Source organism: Stegodyphus dumicola, chromosome 5, assembly GCF_044657685.1.
Source record: "Stegodyphus dumicola isolate Sdum_Otavi_A_Nest chromosome 5, ASM4465768v1".
NCBI lineage: Eukaryota > Metazoa > Arthropoda > Arachnida > Araneae > Eresidae > Stegodyphus > Stegodyphus dumicola.
Genome location: NC_140772.1, coordinates 61753221 through 61770446, shown reverse-complemented (window position 1 = coordinate 61770446; position 17226 = coordinate 61753221). Strand labels below are relative to the sequence as shown.

At 31.1% G+C, this 17226-nt stretch overlaps 1 protein-coding gene across 7 annotated transcripts in view; it reads left to right on the top strand.

Moving 5' to 3' along the window:
• Nucleotides 1-17226, top strand: part of LOC118185255 (uncharacterized) — a 472173-nt gene that overhangs the window by 204915 nt on the left and 250032 nt on the right. For 6 of the 7 annotated variants that reach the window (XR_015041131.1, XM_085816706.1, XM_085816708.1 and 3 more), the window contains one exon: nt 6942-7002. The exons of the other annotated variant lie outside the window; for it this stretch is intronic. Coding sequence is in view for 5 of the 6 variants with exons in the window: in XM_085816706.1 (XP_085672832.1) it covers nt 6942-7002 (61 nt within the window). In the remaining variant the exon portion in view is untranslated. The remainder of the gene's footprint in view (nt 1-6941; nt 7003-17226) is intronic. 7 annotated transcript variants of the gene reach the window in all.

Here is a 17226-nt window from a genome sequence, read left to right as displayed (position 1 = left end):
ATACGCTTCTCGAATCTCAGGTACCATTAACCGTCTCATGACATTCTTGATGCTACTTATGATAGAATCTATCGTTATTTTGGATAACAAAGTTAATCTGCTCTCTCTAAGTTGATGATCAGCATGTTTCGTAATAACATTGATCTGGCTCTAAAGAACAGTTTCATATTTTGAAAGTAATAGTATCATTTCCAGGAAATTTCCATGATAACATTAACATCTGTCAAGCTTTGCGCATTTTAATTCCTATGACTTCGGAAAGCAATTTCTCTTTTTCCGATAAATTGAACAACATCAATAATTATTTCCAACACTCGCTTTCATTCTACTGCATTTTTTTGACGAATTGTCGACGTTTCTGAGAATAAAGTACTATATATGTCTTTTCCTTTTACATTCATAATATGTGGTTCTGTACATTTATTATGAATTTTACTCACATCATGTTCATTCACACGTTGTATTATGTGGCGCCAATCTCTCATTCCTCCATTAACAAAAATACTTTCGTTAGAGGTGTCGGAATTTAGTAAACAAATGAAGTAGAATAATCCGTTTGTCTTTTTATAGAAACTCAACTATTATGTATTAATTCCGTTAAGGCGATAGAACACTAGATGAGGAAGAAAAGGCAAATGTTTTCAAGTGGAAGGTTGGCAGGGATGTTTGCTAATCAAATTCTGTCGATCTTGAACTGCTATTGGTCGTGCAAAATAGAAAGCCGGCAAATATGAAAAGGACTATGATGATGCGCTTGTTTGTTTCTACTTGTTGTTATTTTCTATATTAGCTTTGTCCATTGTTAGCAACACCGAATTGCCCTCATATGTATTTGATATTTCAGCTTCAAATATTTTTGAGGTGGTGCCCTCTCCTCCTTATGTTTGCGCAGTAATTGTCATGGGATAAGTTGCTGGGTTTGAAAATTCAGGATACAAATCCGTGATTTTTGAGCAATGTTTTGCAGAATCCTCCATTGATTTTTCGTTTATACATTTTATGTACCTGAAAAGTGATGTAAAAAAATTCAACTGCAATATTTTTTGTCATCAGTTTACATTATTCAGTAAGACAGTAAAATTCGCTAGAGAGTTTTTTTTTTTTTTTTTTTTTTTTTTTTTTTTTTTTTAATTACAGTTATAGTACAATATTTTCAATTTTGCTATTAAATTCGAACATGACTGTGTGTGTCATAAATCTATTTTACGACTGTCAACTACAGTCTCTACTCTACCCTACACTACAGCCTACAGTTTCTTGATCTGCCCGAAAAAGCTTCGCCCCACTGGGCATCTGCCCAGTCGCCCGCCACTTCATGCCTTGTAGTCCTGATTTATCGTCATCTTCAGAACATTGAACAGATGATCTACTTATATTTGTTTCAGAAATAGAATAGCTTCACAATTCTTTTTAATGCTGTGTGAGAAGGGTTGAGATGCATATCATTGGCTTATTTTTTGAAGCTGATCAGTGTAGTTTAATAAACTGTCTTCATCATTTGTTTCAGATTATTATGACTTTTACTATTCTCAATAATTTTAAAATTTTCAAAGAGTAAAACTGGTGACAATTTTTAAAAATGATTAATAGTGACTAACAGAATTTAAAAGGAGAGTTTCATGTAACAGAACTTTTGTAAAAATTTATAGCTCAAAATATAGCCAAGAGACTCTTTGGTGCAGATACGTTTTCATAGTTAAAAAAGAGAGGAACATAAAAGAAATGTCACCTAAAATTCCAGCCTCATTAAACTGGTTAGTGCAGTCGATCTATGGGTTGCTTTATGCATGGTTAACTTAAATAAGACCAACCTATTTGTTGACGTAATTCCTTACTTGCTGTATTTGTTATATTATGTGACAATTTGAAGAACTTATTTGGTTACTCTAATTTTAAAAGGTTTTAAAGGTACTGTAATATTTAAATTGCATTAACTGATTTATTGATTAAATTAATCAATGTATTTTCTACGTTTTTATATACAAAGACACAGGACTTCATTTCAATAAAAATACAAGAATGATACCATTAACTGTTATCACATAAAGTAGTACCTTCTATAAATGGTAAAACTGCATGTATAAGCAATTTTCAGCATAAGAATTGATATATATATATATTTTTTAGAGTACCTTCATAAAAGTCCATTTTCTGGCCCTCTGGCCATATTACTCTGAACTTCTTCAGTTTAATAATACCATTTGGAAATGTTGCTGTGGGTCCAAGCAATTATCATGCACATTTTCTATTTCTTTGTGAAGTTTATTTACTACAGCTAGTTCTCTTTTTTTTTTGGGGGGGGGAGAGATTATGCATGAAATTAATAAACATTCTCAGCTGAAGTTAACATTTCTTCCATGAGATTCATAGCTGATCCAGGAAAATTGATCTGTTATGTTACTCAGATTTCTCACTTTTTATAAGTCCTGAAAAATTTTTGTAATGTTTTTGTGCTTCAACTGATACTTTTGTTTGTTTGTTTGTCAGGAATTTTAATCTCTAAATTATTTCTGTACAGTCAAAAGTCTTTAATCCGGACTCGTCGGGACTTCGGCGATTCCGGATTATCGATTTTTCCGGATTATAGATCATCAGTTTAAATCTGGTAAGATGGCATGCAGAAATTATAAAATTAAAAATATGAAACCGTAATTTATAAAATAATGAGCAATTATGATCTAAAGGGTATCAAAATTTACCAAAAAAGAAGCCTAATATTTATTTGTTTACTTCATTAAACATTTCTTTCAACGCGCGGATGCGTAAAGCATACCTTACGCATAGCCGGAATTAGAAAATTGCAACCAGAAAACTATTTGATTTGTATTCGTGATATTTATAATGACGAGGAATTTGATTTAAATCATATCAAAGACGGAGTACATCGAAATTAAATACTACATTTAGTAAGGAATTATAAGTCGAATAAAATAAAAACATCTGCCCTGAAGATAACGATAGTGTTGACACATCAACTTCCAGTTCATTGCACGCCGCGACGTCCCCCCCCCCGCGCAGAGCAGCGTGAAATTGATAAACAGATTTCGGAACGGTTAGATAAACAAAGGATATGCTTTTATCCATTTTTTGTAGCAATTCGTTTTTTGTTTGATGGACATCGAAACATACTTTCGTTTTCTAGATCCTTTGGGAGCTCCAGCATCGGAAATTCTATTTGACATAATCGAAAGTTCAAGCTTACTTTTAGAAAATTGCTCTTACAGTCTGCAAAAAATAATAAGCCGGATCCAATTCGAAGATTAAGGAACAACGCAATTATCAACATTAACTGAAATAGATAATTAGATAATTTTAGCTTATACCGTCCGTTATACATTAAACGCGCACGCGAAAACGTATTCTGCACTTGCGCAGACGCATATGCGCAGTCGTAAATGTCTTGCGCGCACGAGTAAAACGCCTATGCGCATGCGTCAATGCGGCGCATGCGCAGAAAGATTTTAGCGTTGAGGTCCGGATTATAGATCATTCCGGATTACGGGTGTCCGAATTAACGACTTTTGACTGTATATGCTCAAATTTACGTCACCTTGTGAGGTCAGCGATATTTTATGGAAAGGTCAAATAATTGGTTAACTAACTTTGCTAAACTTATCTGACAAGCTGAAGATGAGTGTCATGTTCTCACCTATTCGAGAAATAGGAATTCAATGTTGGGAAAATTCAGCATTAGTATTAAAATTTATTAAATGTATGCTAAGATTAAATAACTTTTTTACTTTTAAATTTAACTTATAATACTATATTTTACCAGGTTAATTTTAACTTGTATATAAGCTGATCCTCAAGCTTGAGTAGAAAAATATTTGCTAAAATTTCTTGGCTTATACATGGAAATGTGTGGTATTTTATCTATTCACTTTTCTTGCAATTTGATTTTATTCCATACTGTGCCTTGTCAATTCCTATTCTCTTCGTAAATGTTGGTAAAAACGTGAACAGAATACATCATTTTTATCTTCAAATTAATGGTATCCATTTTAATCATCAATTAATCATTTTATTTGAAGTTTATTTTATCGTAAAATCGTGAGGGTAAAACTCTGTTATTTTATCATTGTGATTTATGAATCTTCATTACCTTATTGTCTGTTCTAGAGCTATTTTGATTGTTTAAATATAATAGCTGTTAATGATACTGCTAACAGCTGTTATTCTTCTGCTGGAGAATTATAAAAATAAAATTTTCCTCATTACTGGCATCTGTGTTAACCAGACAATTAAGGTTCAATACACAGGGTTGCCACGCTACCTGGAAAACCGGGAAAAGTCAGGGAATTCGAAAATTGACAAAATTCAGGGAATTTAAGTATTTTTGTCAAAATCTGGAAAAGTCAGGGAAGTTCATACAATGATCCCGCCAAAAAAAAGCGATTTTTGCGCCGACGTCGGAAGAGATAACTTTTTTGGCGAATTGCGTATCACGTGAGTGTCATTCGGGCAGCTGGCATAGAGCCAATTTTCGCAGCTCCAATTTGATTGTCTTTTAGAAAGGCAAAGCAAGTTTCCCTCAACTTTTGGTTTCCAGTATTCTCGAGAATAGCATGTGCAGTGCATGAACTAAAGAAAGTACCTGTTCTCGTATAAAACAAAATTATACGAGAACAAAATGGGTTTAATCTTAGTATACGGTACCATGGAGGTTAGAATCAAAGAATATGTATTGTAAAGAAGGAAAACCTCTCTGCAACAGACGTGGCTCCGTTCCATCATAGAGGGAAACAGCTGTGCATGCGTGATATATCTGCTGCCAAAGCTCGAAACCGGTGTGGAAGTTCGAAGGTCACGTTATCAAGAGTTCATTAAATGAATATCCTTTAAAATTTCTTTAACCACTTGCGCTAAAAAGACGTGCCACGCACGTCGAGATGTTTTTGTCTCAAACTGCGAGCGACGTGAACACCACGTCGATAAGCATTTATCGCAAAAATGAAAATAACATGGTGCACACGTCGCCTAACAACGAGATTGTTTATTTTTCGAGTTACAGCTCTGGATTGTACTCGCAGATGCGGAGCGGCGTAAATGAGACACTTTACCGCTTGCTATATTGTAGCGCACGGCACCGCAACCGTGAAGTTTAGTCTTAGCGCAAGTGGTTAAACTCTAAAGGAAAAGAAAATATTTTTTGGCGCAAGTAAATTAATTCATGGGTTAGTAATTTTCAGGGGGGGGGAACTACGAACATCCGTTTTTAAAATTATTGCGACAAATCTAAGAAGAAACGTCCTTTGATAAAACCTTTCTTTCCTTTTCCTTTTATAAATTTCCTTTTCGCAATAATTTAAAAACGGATTTTCGTAGCTTTCTTTTTGTCAAAGAACGTTTCTTCTTAACACGTTTCTCAATTTCCGGTACACATCGCGGAGAGGGAAATTCTGGCCGCCAGATTCCGTCGCCAAATCCCTTGGCATATTTTCCCTCCGCATTCTAGCGGCGTAATAGCATTTTACTTGTATGGAACCTTTTCTTCTTTACATAGACCAAAGAATCAGAGATTCTTTGCATAGACGTTCTTTGGTTAGAATAATCTCCATGTATGGTACAATGGGATTTGGCGACATGATGATGCGCAGTAAACGGGTCATTTTGGTCTTGGCGACAATTTTCAAAATCATGCCAAAGCCTTACCGTATACTAGAATTTTACCGCAAAATCTTTTTAAACTTTTTTTTTTCTTTTTAATAAATACCTTGCCATTTTGCAGTAAAATAAAAAAATAGTAATCTGTCATCTAGGCTAACCATGTAATATAACTATATTCGCTAAAATATCGTTGATTATTCTAATTCAATTTTTAAGTAATTATCTTTATTTTATGTTATTCGTATAATTTAATGATGCTTCTTCCCTCTAAATTTATTTATTATTAGTAAATAATATTTCCAAATTTCAGGAAATTTTCTCTGGCATAATCTTGAAATTAATTCTAGCAGTATGATGACATACCATCACGAAATTTAATGCACATATTTTTTCCTTATGTATGCTGCGAAATAAATATAAAATACCTCAATTTATTAAAATAGATTTCTTTCTTTCGTTTAGCTGCAGAATGTCTGCAAAAAAAGCCTTATTTTATTCCAGATTGGGAAGATTCTAATCTCAATCTTCAATGGAGAAAACAACAACTATTATAATTATATTTGTGTTTTCAAGTGTTAAGGTGCTTTTTAAGAACATACCTCACACAAATTAAATTTACCTAAAATCTAACCTAACTACTATTTAGCATTGCATTGTGATTTATAAGGACCGGATTAGCCTCGTGTTGAACTGGTGATGATCATGAGTAATAATTAAATAAAACATACATTTGTTATCCAATTTATATATCTTAAATTTTATTAAGTTTCTTAAGTGGAAAAGTAAACAAAATTATCAAACAAAGCATACCAAGAATAATTAAGAATAAATGTCCTTTGGGATTTATTGAATAATTAAGTGAATTTGCTACACAATACAAGTAATACCATAATTAATTTACCTCTTAGCGTAGCCAAAGTACATTATGCGAATAGACTGGAATTTTCTTGAAACACACCTGGAAAACCTGGAAAAGTCAGGGAATTTCATTCTCCTGTTTGAGTGGCAACCCTGAATACAATATAAATTTCCAGTTACTTAATTCATACTGCTAGACTGATGATTATTAATTTGTAGAAATGCTTCTGCTATTTGTCATGTTTAGTAATTAATATGAAAAAAATTTTTTATCTAGTCAATAATGAGCCTTATTTTTCAATTTATGAAATATGAGAACATTAACTGTTTTTATAAGAAATGTTTATAATTTGCTTTAAAAGCTGTTCCTATCATTTTGTCGGGTAACAAATACTTTAAAATAAAAAAAATCACTGTTAACTGCACTTTTTATATTGAAAGTGAAGAATAATAATGTTACATTTCTCTTTCATAAGCATGAATCCAAAAATGTGAGTGAATTAAAGGAAAATATTCAAGCCACTGCAAGAGATTCACGTAAGAAAGAATTTTCAGTGTAAATAATGATAATTTTTCATTTTATAAATTGAAATATTTATATTTGGAAACCGTTGCTCAAGTAATCAACAAAAGTGAAAAATATACATTAAGAAATTCTTTCTTTGCAATTTGTGATGTAGTATTCAAATATTAAAACTTTATTTATTATATTCAATTTAAAATTGTGAAATGACCCATAAATAGGACTATACGAAACATAAAATGAGATAAACTAGTTCTAAAAATTATGATTAATGTTTAATGAAAAATATAAAATTTATTATTGTTAATTATTATTTAAAATAATTTTTATAATTACTATTTTAATAACTTTAATTGGTTTAAATTTAAATTGTGATCTGTTTTGCTTGTTCTGTCCCACAGTTTGCCTTTCAGTTTGTTTTTCACTCATCTTCGTTTGCCTTTCAATTTGAAATAAATAGTGATTACAATACAAAGGTGTTGCTTTGCAGTCACAGGTGAATTCAATATAAAGCATGTTATTTTAATTTCCGTTTATCAATTTGACATTAGTATTCCATGTAACCAATTAACACCCCTTTTTTTCTTTCCCCAAGACAAAATAACTAATAAAGTACAAAGTCTGTAATCTGGACATCCATTATATGGAATGATCTGTAATCCAGACCTCAAAGTCACAAACTTTTTTTTTGGGGTATGCTTTACGCATGCAAGTTAATGCGTGTTTAAGCATGCGCATGCGTGTTGGGAAGATGTTCTAAAGATATGTTAAAAAATGCTTGCCATATTTCATTGTGAGGACGATGAAGATGATAGCCGCGAACATCACAAACTAAAGGGGAAATTTTCCAGTTATTGGATTTTGTTGAGGAATGTGGAGAAGCGGTAATATATGAAGATGATATAACAGAAGTTTTTCATTGCAACGACAATGCCAAAATCATCAATCAATTAATAGTATGGTTCTAGATCCAGAAAATACTGCTTCCGATAGGTGGAACTTTGGAACTGAACAAGAAATTTCATCTGTTTTATAGAATTAAAGAGAAAGTATTAGCACAAAAAATGAAGCAACTTAAACAACTTACATTGAAAGAAATGTTTAATAAAGTAAACAAATAAATATTAAGCCCTTTTTTGTGTAAATTTTGATACCCTTTAGATCATAATTGCTCTTTATTTCATAAATTACGGTTTCATATTTTTAATTGTATAATTTCTGCATGTTATCTTACAAGATTTAAATTGATGATTTATAATCCGGAAAAAATATCTAATCCGGAATCGCCGAAGTCCCAATGAGTCCAAATTACGGACTTTGTACTGTATGTTTGATAAAAGAAAGCTAACTGGAAGGTTGACATTTTTGTATCAAATGTTATTTACTTTAGGCTATGATTGAAAAATAAAATGTGAAGATTTCAAAATAAAAATTTGGAAACAGAATGATTAAATTTAAGGAATATGTCAGGGAAACTGCAGAAATATGGCTACAATATCTGGAAGGATTCAAGAAAGCTAATGAAATTAATTAACCCTTAGCCTGTCGAGTGATTTTCTGCGAATCCCTTTAAAACTGTCGCTAGTTTTGGACCGAACTTCCTGTAAAATGTCGCGAAAATAAGCATAAACCTCTGAAAATTGTCAAGCAGTTCTTTTGTTATTTCTAATCCCTCCCAGAATTTTACTTCAATGATTCCGCTAAGTGAGATTGATTACACTAGATATTGTTCGGTAGATGTGAGCTCTCAAGAGAATTGCAAAAGGCTAGACTCTCCGTGATGACCGTCTTAAGGTTCAGGGTACAGCTGCGAAACTTAAAAGTTTCCTTCCCTTAAACAATCTTATCTCTACATATCTTCTCTACATATAATAAAAGAAAGAGTCTGTCTGTGTGTGTGCCTTTCGTTCGCGCTGCGCGTAAGCTAATAGACCCATGGCTACGAAATTTGGAACATAGGTACATCTACACAAGAGCCAGTGCACTTCGAAGCGATTTTTTCGAAATTCGAATTTTTTTTATTTCATGTTTTGTGACGAAATCGTGTCATTTTGAAACATAATGGTCTATAGGAAAGCGAGATTTTACTCTACACACTCCATTTTTACATTGTCATGAAACGTAGGCACTTAGCTATTTTACGAACTTAAAATAAATTTCGTGTTTCAATAAATCGATTAAATACGAATTTATTTAACAAAGGGAGCTTAACACTTTTTCAATGGGATTTTTTCTAAAAAAGTTTATTTTTAAAAATGTACAGTTTAGTTTTCTTTGATTTTTGGACACGTTAAAATTTTATCCTTGCGAATGCTTTTACAAAAAGAATTTTGGAAAAATGATAATATTTTGTATTTTTAAAAGATTTTTTAAATGAAGCTTCCGAGTACACTTCTCACATCTCACATCTTTAAAAATGTGATTTTGGCAACAATTTTCCTGTCTTATTGTTGTTGATAGATTTTTGATGAAATCGCATCATTTTGAATAGTTTCATTCTTTTAAAAATATGGGTTTGGCAACAATTTTTCATCGTATTTCTTATGTCACTGTTTTTAAGAGATTGGTATATTTCATTTTCATTTTTATATAAATATAATATATTTTTATTGATTTTTTTTTTTTTTTTTTTTGATAAAGTTGTTCTGTGGAGTAAAATTTTCACGGAATTTTATGTTTTTTGAGTTGCTTTCATGTTATTTTTTGCTTATTTCCCTGTTTATAAGATATTGAAAAGTTTTGCATGATTTTTGTTCTATGGAAAGTTGGTTAATTTTTTTAATTAGGATAATTAATATTTGTATTAAGAGATATAGCTTATTTCATTGTAATTTTTTCCCTTGAAAACATAAGATAAAATATCATTAATTATACTTTGCTTTTCAGAATTTTTTGTTTTTTGCATTCCTTTATTTTATTTATTGCTCATTTCACTGTTTTTAAGATATTGAAAAGTTTTGACTGATTTTTTTTAGGAAATAAAGTTCTTAAACTCCTTTATACCATTTGAGTTCTTAAGATTTTGCGAAGGGAATTTAGTTAATTTATTTATTAGGATAATTAATATTTGTATTAAGGGATATTGCTTATTTCATTGTAATTTTGTTATACGTAATAACTTTTTTATGAAGTTGTTCTGCAGAGTAAAATCCTACGCAGTTTTTAAATTTAACGTTTGGAGTTCCCTTCAGCCATTTTTCTGGTACATTTAAAAGCCAGACGAAGGCTCGTAGCGAAGCTGCTAGTTTTCAAATAAATTGGTTTTAAAATTTACCCGGTTATATTTTAAATTATTACGCATTTTTAACCTAAGTAACCTAAATCTGTATGTCACTGATTATCACCGGAATTTCAATGCAGGCTGATTAAACTGCTATCACTAAAATTATATTCTGACAAATATCTGGTGCAACTTTCATTCCTTCTGAGATATTGCTGAAACATTTCCTATTATTTCTAATTTTCTGTATTTTTGTCATTAATTAAAAATCTTTAAAACCTTCAGCATTTTCCTATATTCTTCAACTGCATGCAACTAATAATTATTTTAAATAATTTCTTTTTTCCTTAATTATTACATAGTTTTAAGAGAGTAATAAGCGAAACATTTGGGTGTTTTTTAAGGGTGATAATATTAATATTACATTTGCATTTTACTTTTTCATATACATTCAAGATATTCAGAAAGGGAATTATAACTTGAAACCGTTTTCAGTGTATCATAAATTTATTGATTCAAATTAAAAATTCTTGCTTTCCTGTCCAAGAAACACTAGTAAATTTTATCTGAAATAGGAAAGATGAGACATATTAATAACAAACAAAGCAATTAATTTGGAAGTCAAAGAACAAAAATCAGCGTTATATTTTCAAATTTTCACAGGACTAGTTTCGTTGGTTTTACCGAACTATCATCTTCAGCTGCAAAAGCGCAAATGAACGTGATAAGATATAATGAAAATTAGATTGTGAAAATTTGAAAATATAACGCTGATTTTTTTTTTTTGTTTGACTTCCAATTTAATGTTTGTTCAGCTTGTTATTGTATCTTAATTAAACAAAGCAATGTTGTTACTTATTAGCTTACAATATAATTTATTCAATATGGTATTTTTGTAAAGAAAGTGTTGCTGTACATTTGGTAAAGTAAAAATAAGCATTTCATTTAATTATAAGTTATTAATTATTTAATAATTAATCATAAGAATATGAATAATTAAATATTTAATAATTAATCATAAGAATATGAATAATTAAATATTTTTCCGGAGATATATTTTCCGGTGATATTTTTTTTCTAGGGATCCCAGCATACATTTTTGAAGCATTATGCTCTAAATAAATGTGTTGTTTGAACATAGCATTTATTGTTGACAAATCTCCAACCAAAGGAAATACCTTACTAGGGAGGATATTCGAACAAAAATTTTTATTACAATAAATATTTTCGTTATTTTAATACTACTAATAATATACAAACGTTAGTTTAAGTTCACTATAGTTGAGTGAATAAGATTGCTGGATGTTGGTAGTTTATTGTTGGCAACCGAACAATTTAGCTGCTTGTGGTCTTTATGATTTTCCCGATGCGTAACGTGAATTCAAGCTAATTTTATTTAGAAAATTGCCCACGAAGGTGTTCTCTTAAAGCAGATAACCCATGACTTCTTAAAAACTGTAAAATATAATCTGTGGATATTTTCCGTTATACGCTAACACAAAGAAAATGATTTCCTATACGAAACATATGATCAGCACTGTTATTGCGCGCCGTTTAATTAAATGCATCCATCTTATTCCTTACAATTAATTTTCCTTTTTCAAAGAAAGTTTGATTTCAGTAAAATGTACTATTTACAATGTGTCATTTTATTTTGCTTGTTTTTTATGCAAAGATTCAAATTCAGATAGATATTGCGTAAGTTCAGAAAGCCAACTAGTCTCCAAGTGGTAAGATAGCTGAGCAGCGGTAAATTCTAGCGACTGCATGGGAGGCTTAGGGGTTTCTCATAAGTACAATTGATTGTGAATTAACAGTTTGTTTACCACTAAAAAAAAATCTACCCTGAAGATTTCCTTTCCCTTAGACAAATAGGTCCTGTGTGCTTTATCATAATCCAAAATCTTAAGCGTATAAATCTTTTATCATAGCCGATGATGACGATAAAATATTTTCTATCTGATGTGTCAAATTAGCATAATTGTATATTTCTAACGAAAATTGTTTGGCTCATGTTACCCTATAATGAAAAAAAGATTCAAATCGGTTTTTAGCTTAAACAGTATTTTCATTATTAATTATATCACGAATTTTATCAATAGTATTCTTAGTATTAATTGCAGGCATGTATTCAAGAATATAATATACACAAAGCTGTGTCTAAGATTATGGCTAATTTTTATATAAAATTTTATAGTATAAAAATTTAGATTCATAGGTCAGCCATATTTGAAAGAGTACTTGTGTATTATAAGAAAAGAGAGAGAGAAATTTAAGAATCAAAAATTTACCATGAAGTAATATAAAAATGCACTAGAATACAAAAGAGTACAATACTATTTCATGTTTTGTGGATATACTTGAAGACAGAAACATGTTTCAGCTGTATTCGTTCATAGGAGAAAAACCTTTCATATGAAGCTATTTTTTTCAAATCTTTCACTATACAAGTAATACAAAAGCAGTATAGGAATTTCTTTTCTTAATACCCAACCGAAGACCTGAAAGGACGTACAGTGATTAACATACAATGGGTGCCTTGAATTATTTTACTTTACATGCAGTTTCGTTATATATGTAAAACAAAATAAACTTTCACCCATTCCAAGATTTCAAGAACTCACAGAGAGAGAGAGAAATATCTATAACAAATTTTATTGCTGTTTGACTGATTGCTTCGGGAACGTTTTCCAACTCAAGCTTTCAAGCTTCCAGCTATTCAAATACGAACGCTTCTCAGCAAAGCCATTTGGACCGCATCTGCTTTGTTAAAGAAAACCTTTTGGGGGTAAAATCATCCACTTCATCGGGTTTTTCAAACAAAGCAGTCAGTGGTCCTGTTACTACCTGCTGACCTAGAGAAATTTCTCAGAAACTTTTGTTCGAAAAAAACGAGTTTTATATTTTTAAGAATTTCCATTCTGACAGCAAGATTTTGTTATTTTTCATATATAGATGAAAAGAAACTAATTTGTTTTTAATAAAGAAGAAAAAAATTAATAAGCTTATTTAAATTTTTTACACAGCACCGAGTAAGGAGACGAAATTTAATTTTCTTTATAAATATTTTTCTCAGACAATACTTTAGTGTTTTTCAAATTACGAGAACAGCGCGTTAGTGCATGCATTTTCAAATCAGATTTATTTAATTAATATATATGGATATGCCGAACAAGCACACTTTTGCACACATACACTGTATATTAGTACATACATAAAAATGAAATAAAATTTGAAAACAAGCAATTTAAAATCTACTGTATTGAAAAATTATTGAAAATTTGTTTTTACCTTTTATATATATATATATATATATATATACATTTACTTTAGTTTTTTTATATGCATTTACTTAATTTTATTTTCTTATATGCATCTGTTAGTCTTTTTGAAAAATTTTTAGATTTTTTGAGTATGGCAAAGGAAACGAGACCTATCAGCTGAAGGCAATGAATGTCTCCATGGACGACTTTCTAAGTAAAATGTACTCATGTTCATGTTACACATAGGGGAAATTCAACCAGTTCGTTTGTTTGGGTTCGAATATGAGTCGAAATAGCGATAATCAGATATCTTAGCCAGGAGGCCATTGATTTGGTTTGACAGATTTGGAAACCTAATAAATAGTATTTAATAAATATAATATTATTAAACGAATCGGATTTATATAAACCAAATAAAATTCTTATATCGAACACAACTAAAACTCGATATAACTTGCACTGATATACTGATGTGTAATAACACTGATAAATTAAAATACTAAACGGAATATACATTAATTCTGCATAGATAATTTTTTGTAATGTATTTCGCTGGGAATTTCTGGCTGCAAAATCCTGATTATATATACCCTTATTTTAAGGTTGTCACATATCTGATGGTTTGACTTTTACCTCAAAACACAAAGAATCCACAAAATTCAGTAAAATTAATAACTTTATTTCCCTGTTGAAAATTCTCTGAGTCTTTTCAAATATAAAAGCACACGCACCAAGCAGTTTGCTTTAAATAAATATATGCAGCAACGAGAAGATGCACTTTTGACAGCAACTCGTTTCGAAAATCGAAATTTTTTCTAAATGTAAGAGATTTGTCGCTTAAATTAATTTTTCATTAAAAAAAAAAAAAAAAAAAATAGAATCGCATATTATTAAAAGAATTGTATTGATAATTCAGATTCTGAAAACAAGAACATTGTTGTTATAAAAAACAAAGAAAAAATAAACAACATACTTCATTCAATGGGGGCCAACTTTGGCACATAAGCTTTTCAACATAAAAATATTTGAAGCATGTTATGGATAAAGGTTTATTTGGCAAAGTACTCGATGGTTATTTGCCTAAGGTGAAGGATGCCTTCGTTCGAGGACTGCCTAACGGAAATTGGCTTGCATACATGTTACACATATGGAAAACTAAGAATATCATCCTGGCAACCAGCCCGTTTGCCGGGATTCAAACCCCGGACAGAACCACCAGTTGTTCCGTTAGACTCCGCTCAGTCGCTGGTGGGCTGTCCGATAACGGGAAAGTTCAAAATTTCGTATTAGAGGAAAAGTGGTAGCATAGTATAATTTGAAGTTATTGCCATTTCAGTAATGTGAAGAGATTTCAAGAATGTTTAATTATTTTATTTAGCTTATGACAAACTAAATAAAATAATTAAACATTCTTGAAATCGCTTCTCTTAACATACTGGTAGTTTGACCTGCATTCAAACCCCCGTGAACAAGCTGATTGCATGGGCGTTTTTATGGTTTTATTTTTTTGTAATGCGAGATTGTTTCCCTTAGAAAATCTGTCACGAAAGCATACCTTCTCTTAGACAGATCGCCTTCATGTGCTTAATAATCTAACAAGCCAAACCAAACACAACCCGAGCGAGGACTTGTAGTCAAGGCACGTCATCATGAAAAGCTAACTAAAATTGGCTCATATTCACATTAAACATGGGCAGCAAAAGTTCGCTAAAACTGGTATGCAGGCAATCCATTCGTCAGGATTTGAACCCGCTTCAAACTATTAGTATTCAACGATTTTACCGCTACTTCGTTGGCGGCCTTTTGTAGTATCTATAAGAAAAGTAATCGCAAAGATACAATCATTGCGTACCGATGGATGAATTAAGTTCGGAATTTAAAGAATAACTTTCATTCGTGCTATTGCTGTTAGCATTGACATTTGGACAGATGTTAATTTATTTTAAATTCTTTTAATGTAATTAATTCATATCTTTAAATTATTGATCTTCTGACTGTAATTTTTTGTGCAGAGTATATCTAACCCTTCTGTACACTGACTGTTTTAATTCATTTACACTCCATTCATTTTAAGAGATTTTATATCGATAGATTTCTGTCCAAAAATGTTTCAAGGATTACATATTTTTTCTTTAGATTTCAAAACATTTTGGATTTAAAATCTTAATAATAAAATTTTTAAAACAAATATTTCTAGAAATTCCTTTGTCGTATTCATTTATTCCATTTAGTTGAAGTTTCGAGTAGAATATCTTCCTTTCAACATTCATATAATTTTTATATGTCAGTTTGCCAATTCTACGGAGCATAGAGCCACACATATGAGTACAAAACTCAGGCATGCTGAAAGCGCAGTTTTAACATTTAAGAATGTAAAAAGAAGAATATACCATTATAATAACGCGCATTTGAAATACGAAGGCAAACAAGAAAGCTGGTTGCAACATTTTATATTTTTTCCTGACGAATCAGAAATTGTAATCATTTTTTCAATACAAAAATAAAATATTTGATTCTATAACATATAGGCATAAAGGCGTCTTCCGTTACAATTCTTATTTTTTCTTGTTTCTACTAAAATTCGGCAATGTACTATAACAACGTCGGATCCTGTTTGACTTTCATTTGTATAAAGTACCACAAGGCAAACAATTGTAAAACGATTTATCTTCTTTGGCAAACTTTTAGTCGGCACACAGATAATACATACCTGCTGTCTGACAAAGATACTTCACTCTTAAGGACTTTTTCCTAAAGTGCTCTTTTCAAAGAGACTTCACACCCTATTAAGACCTTTGTGTCAACTGACAGCTGCCTGCAGAAAGGTAGGGGAAGGAAGACCAGATCGCGTCGTCTAAACACGTCTTAAGCAATCTTCGCGAAATTCGGGCTTCGTGTATACACGTCTTAAGCATTTTTCGTGCGATTTGAAATTCGTGTAAAGATGTCTTAAGCATTTTTAAAGAAATTCCAAAAACGTTTAAACACGTCTTAAGCAGTTAAAGGGTTAATGAGAATTTGAAATTAATTAGCAAATATGCATAATTTTGGATATCTATTCCATATTGAATTGGCATATTAGTTGATGAGAAATTGAATACAGTCAGTTAATAAGGTTATCAATTATTCAAGCCAGCTATTTCCTCTTCCCTCCCCGAGAGTCTTAAATGAATAAAAGTCCCAATGTAAGAAATGGAGCAAATACAGTCTGTCATTTAAATGATATAATGTAACGAATTTTGTATATATGGATACTTTTCATGAAATTTTATGTGAAATTGTTGTATTTTTCTGTATAATGTAACATGAAAAACTTGAGAGAAATGATGCTGTACGGAAAAAATAAGAATACAGGAACAAGTCTATAACATTTAGTAAATGGCTATCTCGCTAATTTGGCGATATATCGTCAAATTGGCAACGGTTTTGACAAGTAATTTTTTATCACCAAACTTGAAGGGAAATCGCTAAAAAAGTCCATAACAATAGCTGGTTACAATTCTAACACTTGTAAATCTGAACATACATCTTCCCAACCCTCTATGCACATATATTGGAAAGACTTCTTGGCAAATGTACAAGACGCAGTTTATTATAGTTGCAAACGCACGTGGATCAGATTCCGAAGCTAAAGCCTCTCATCTCTCTGCTCCTGTGAGAACAGGCGCACATATATCCTCCAAATTCTGCCTGAAAGCTAGAGGCTGTTTCATGGCATTTTTTTGGGACCGCTAATAGAAACAAGGGAAATACTT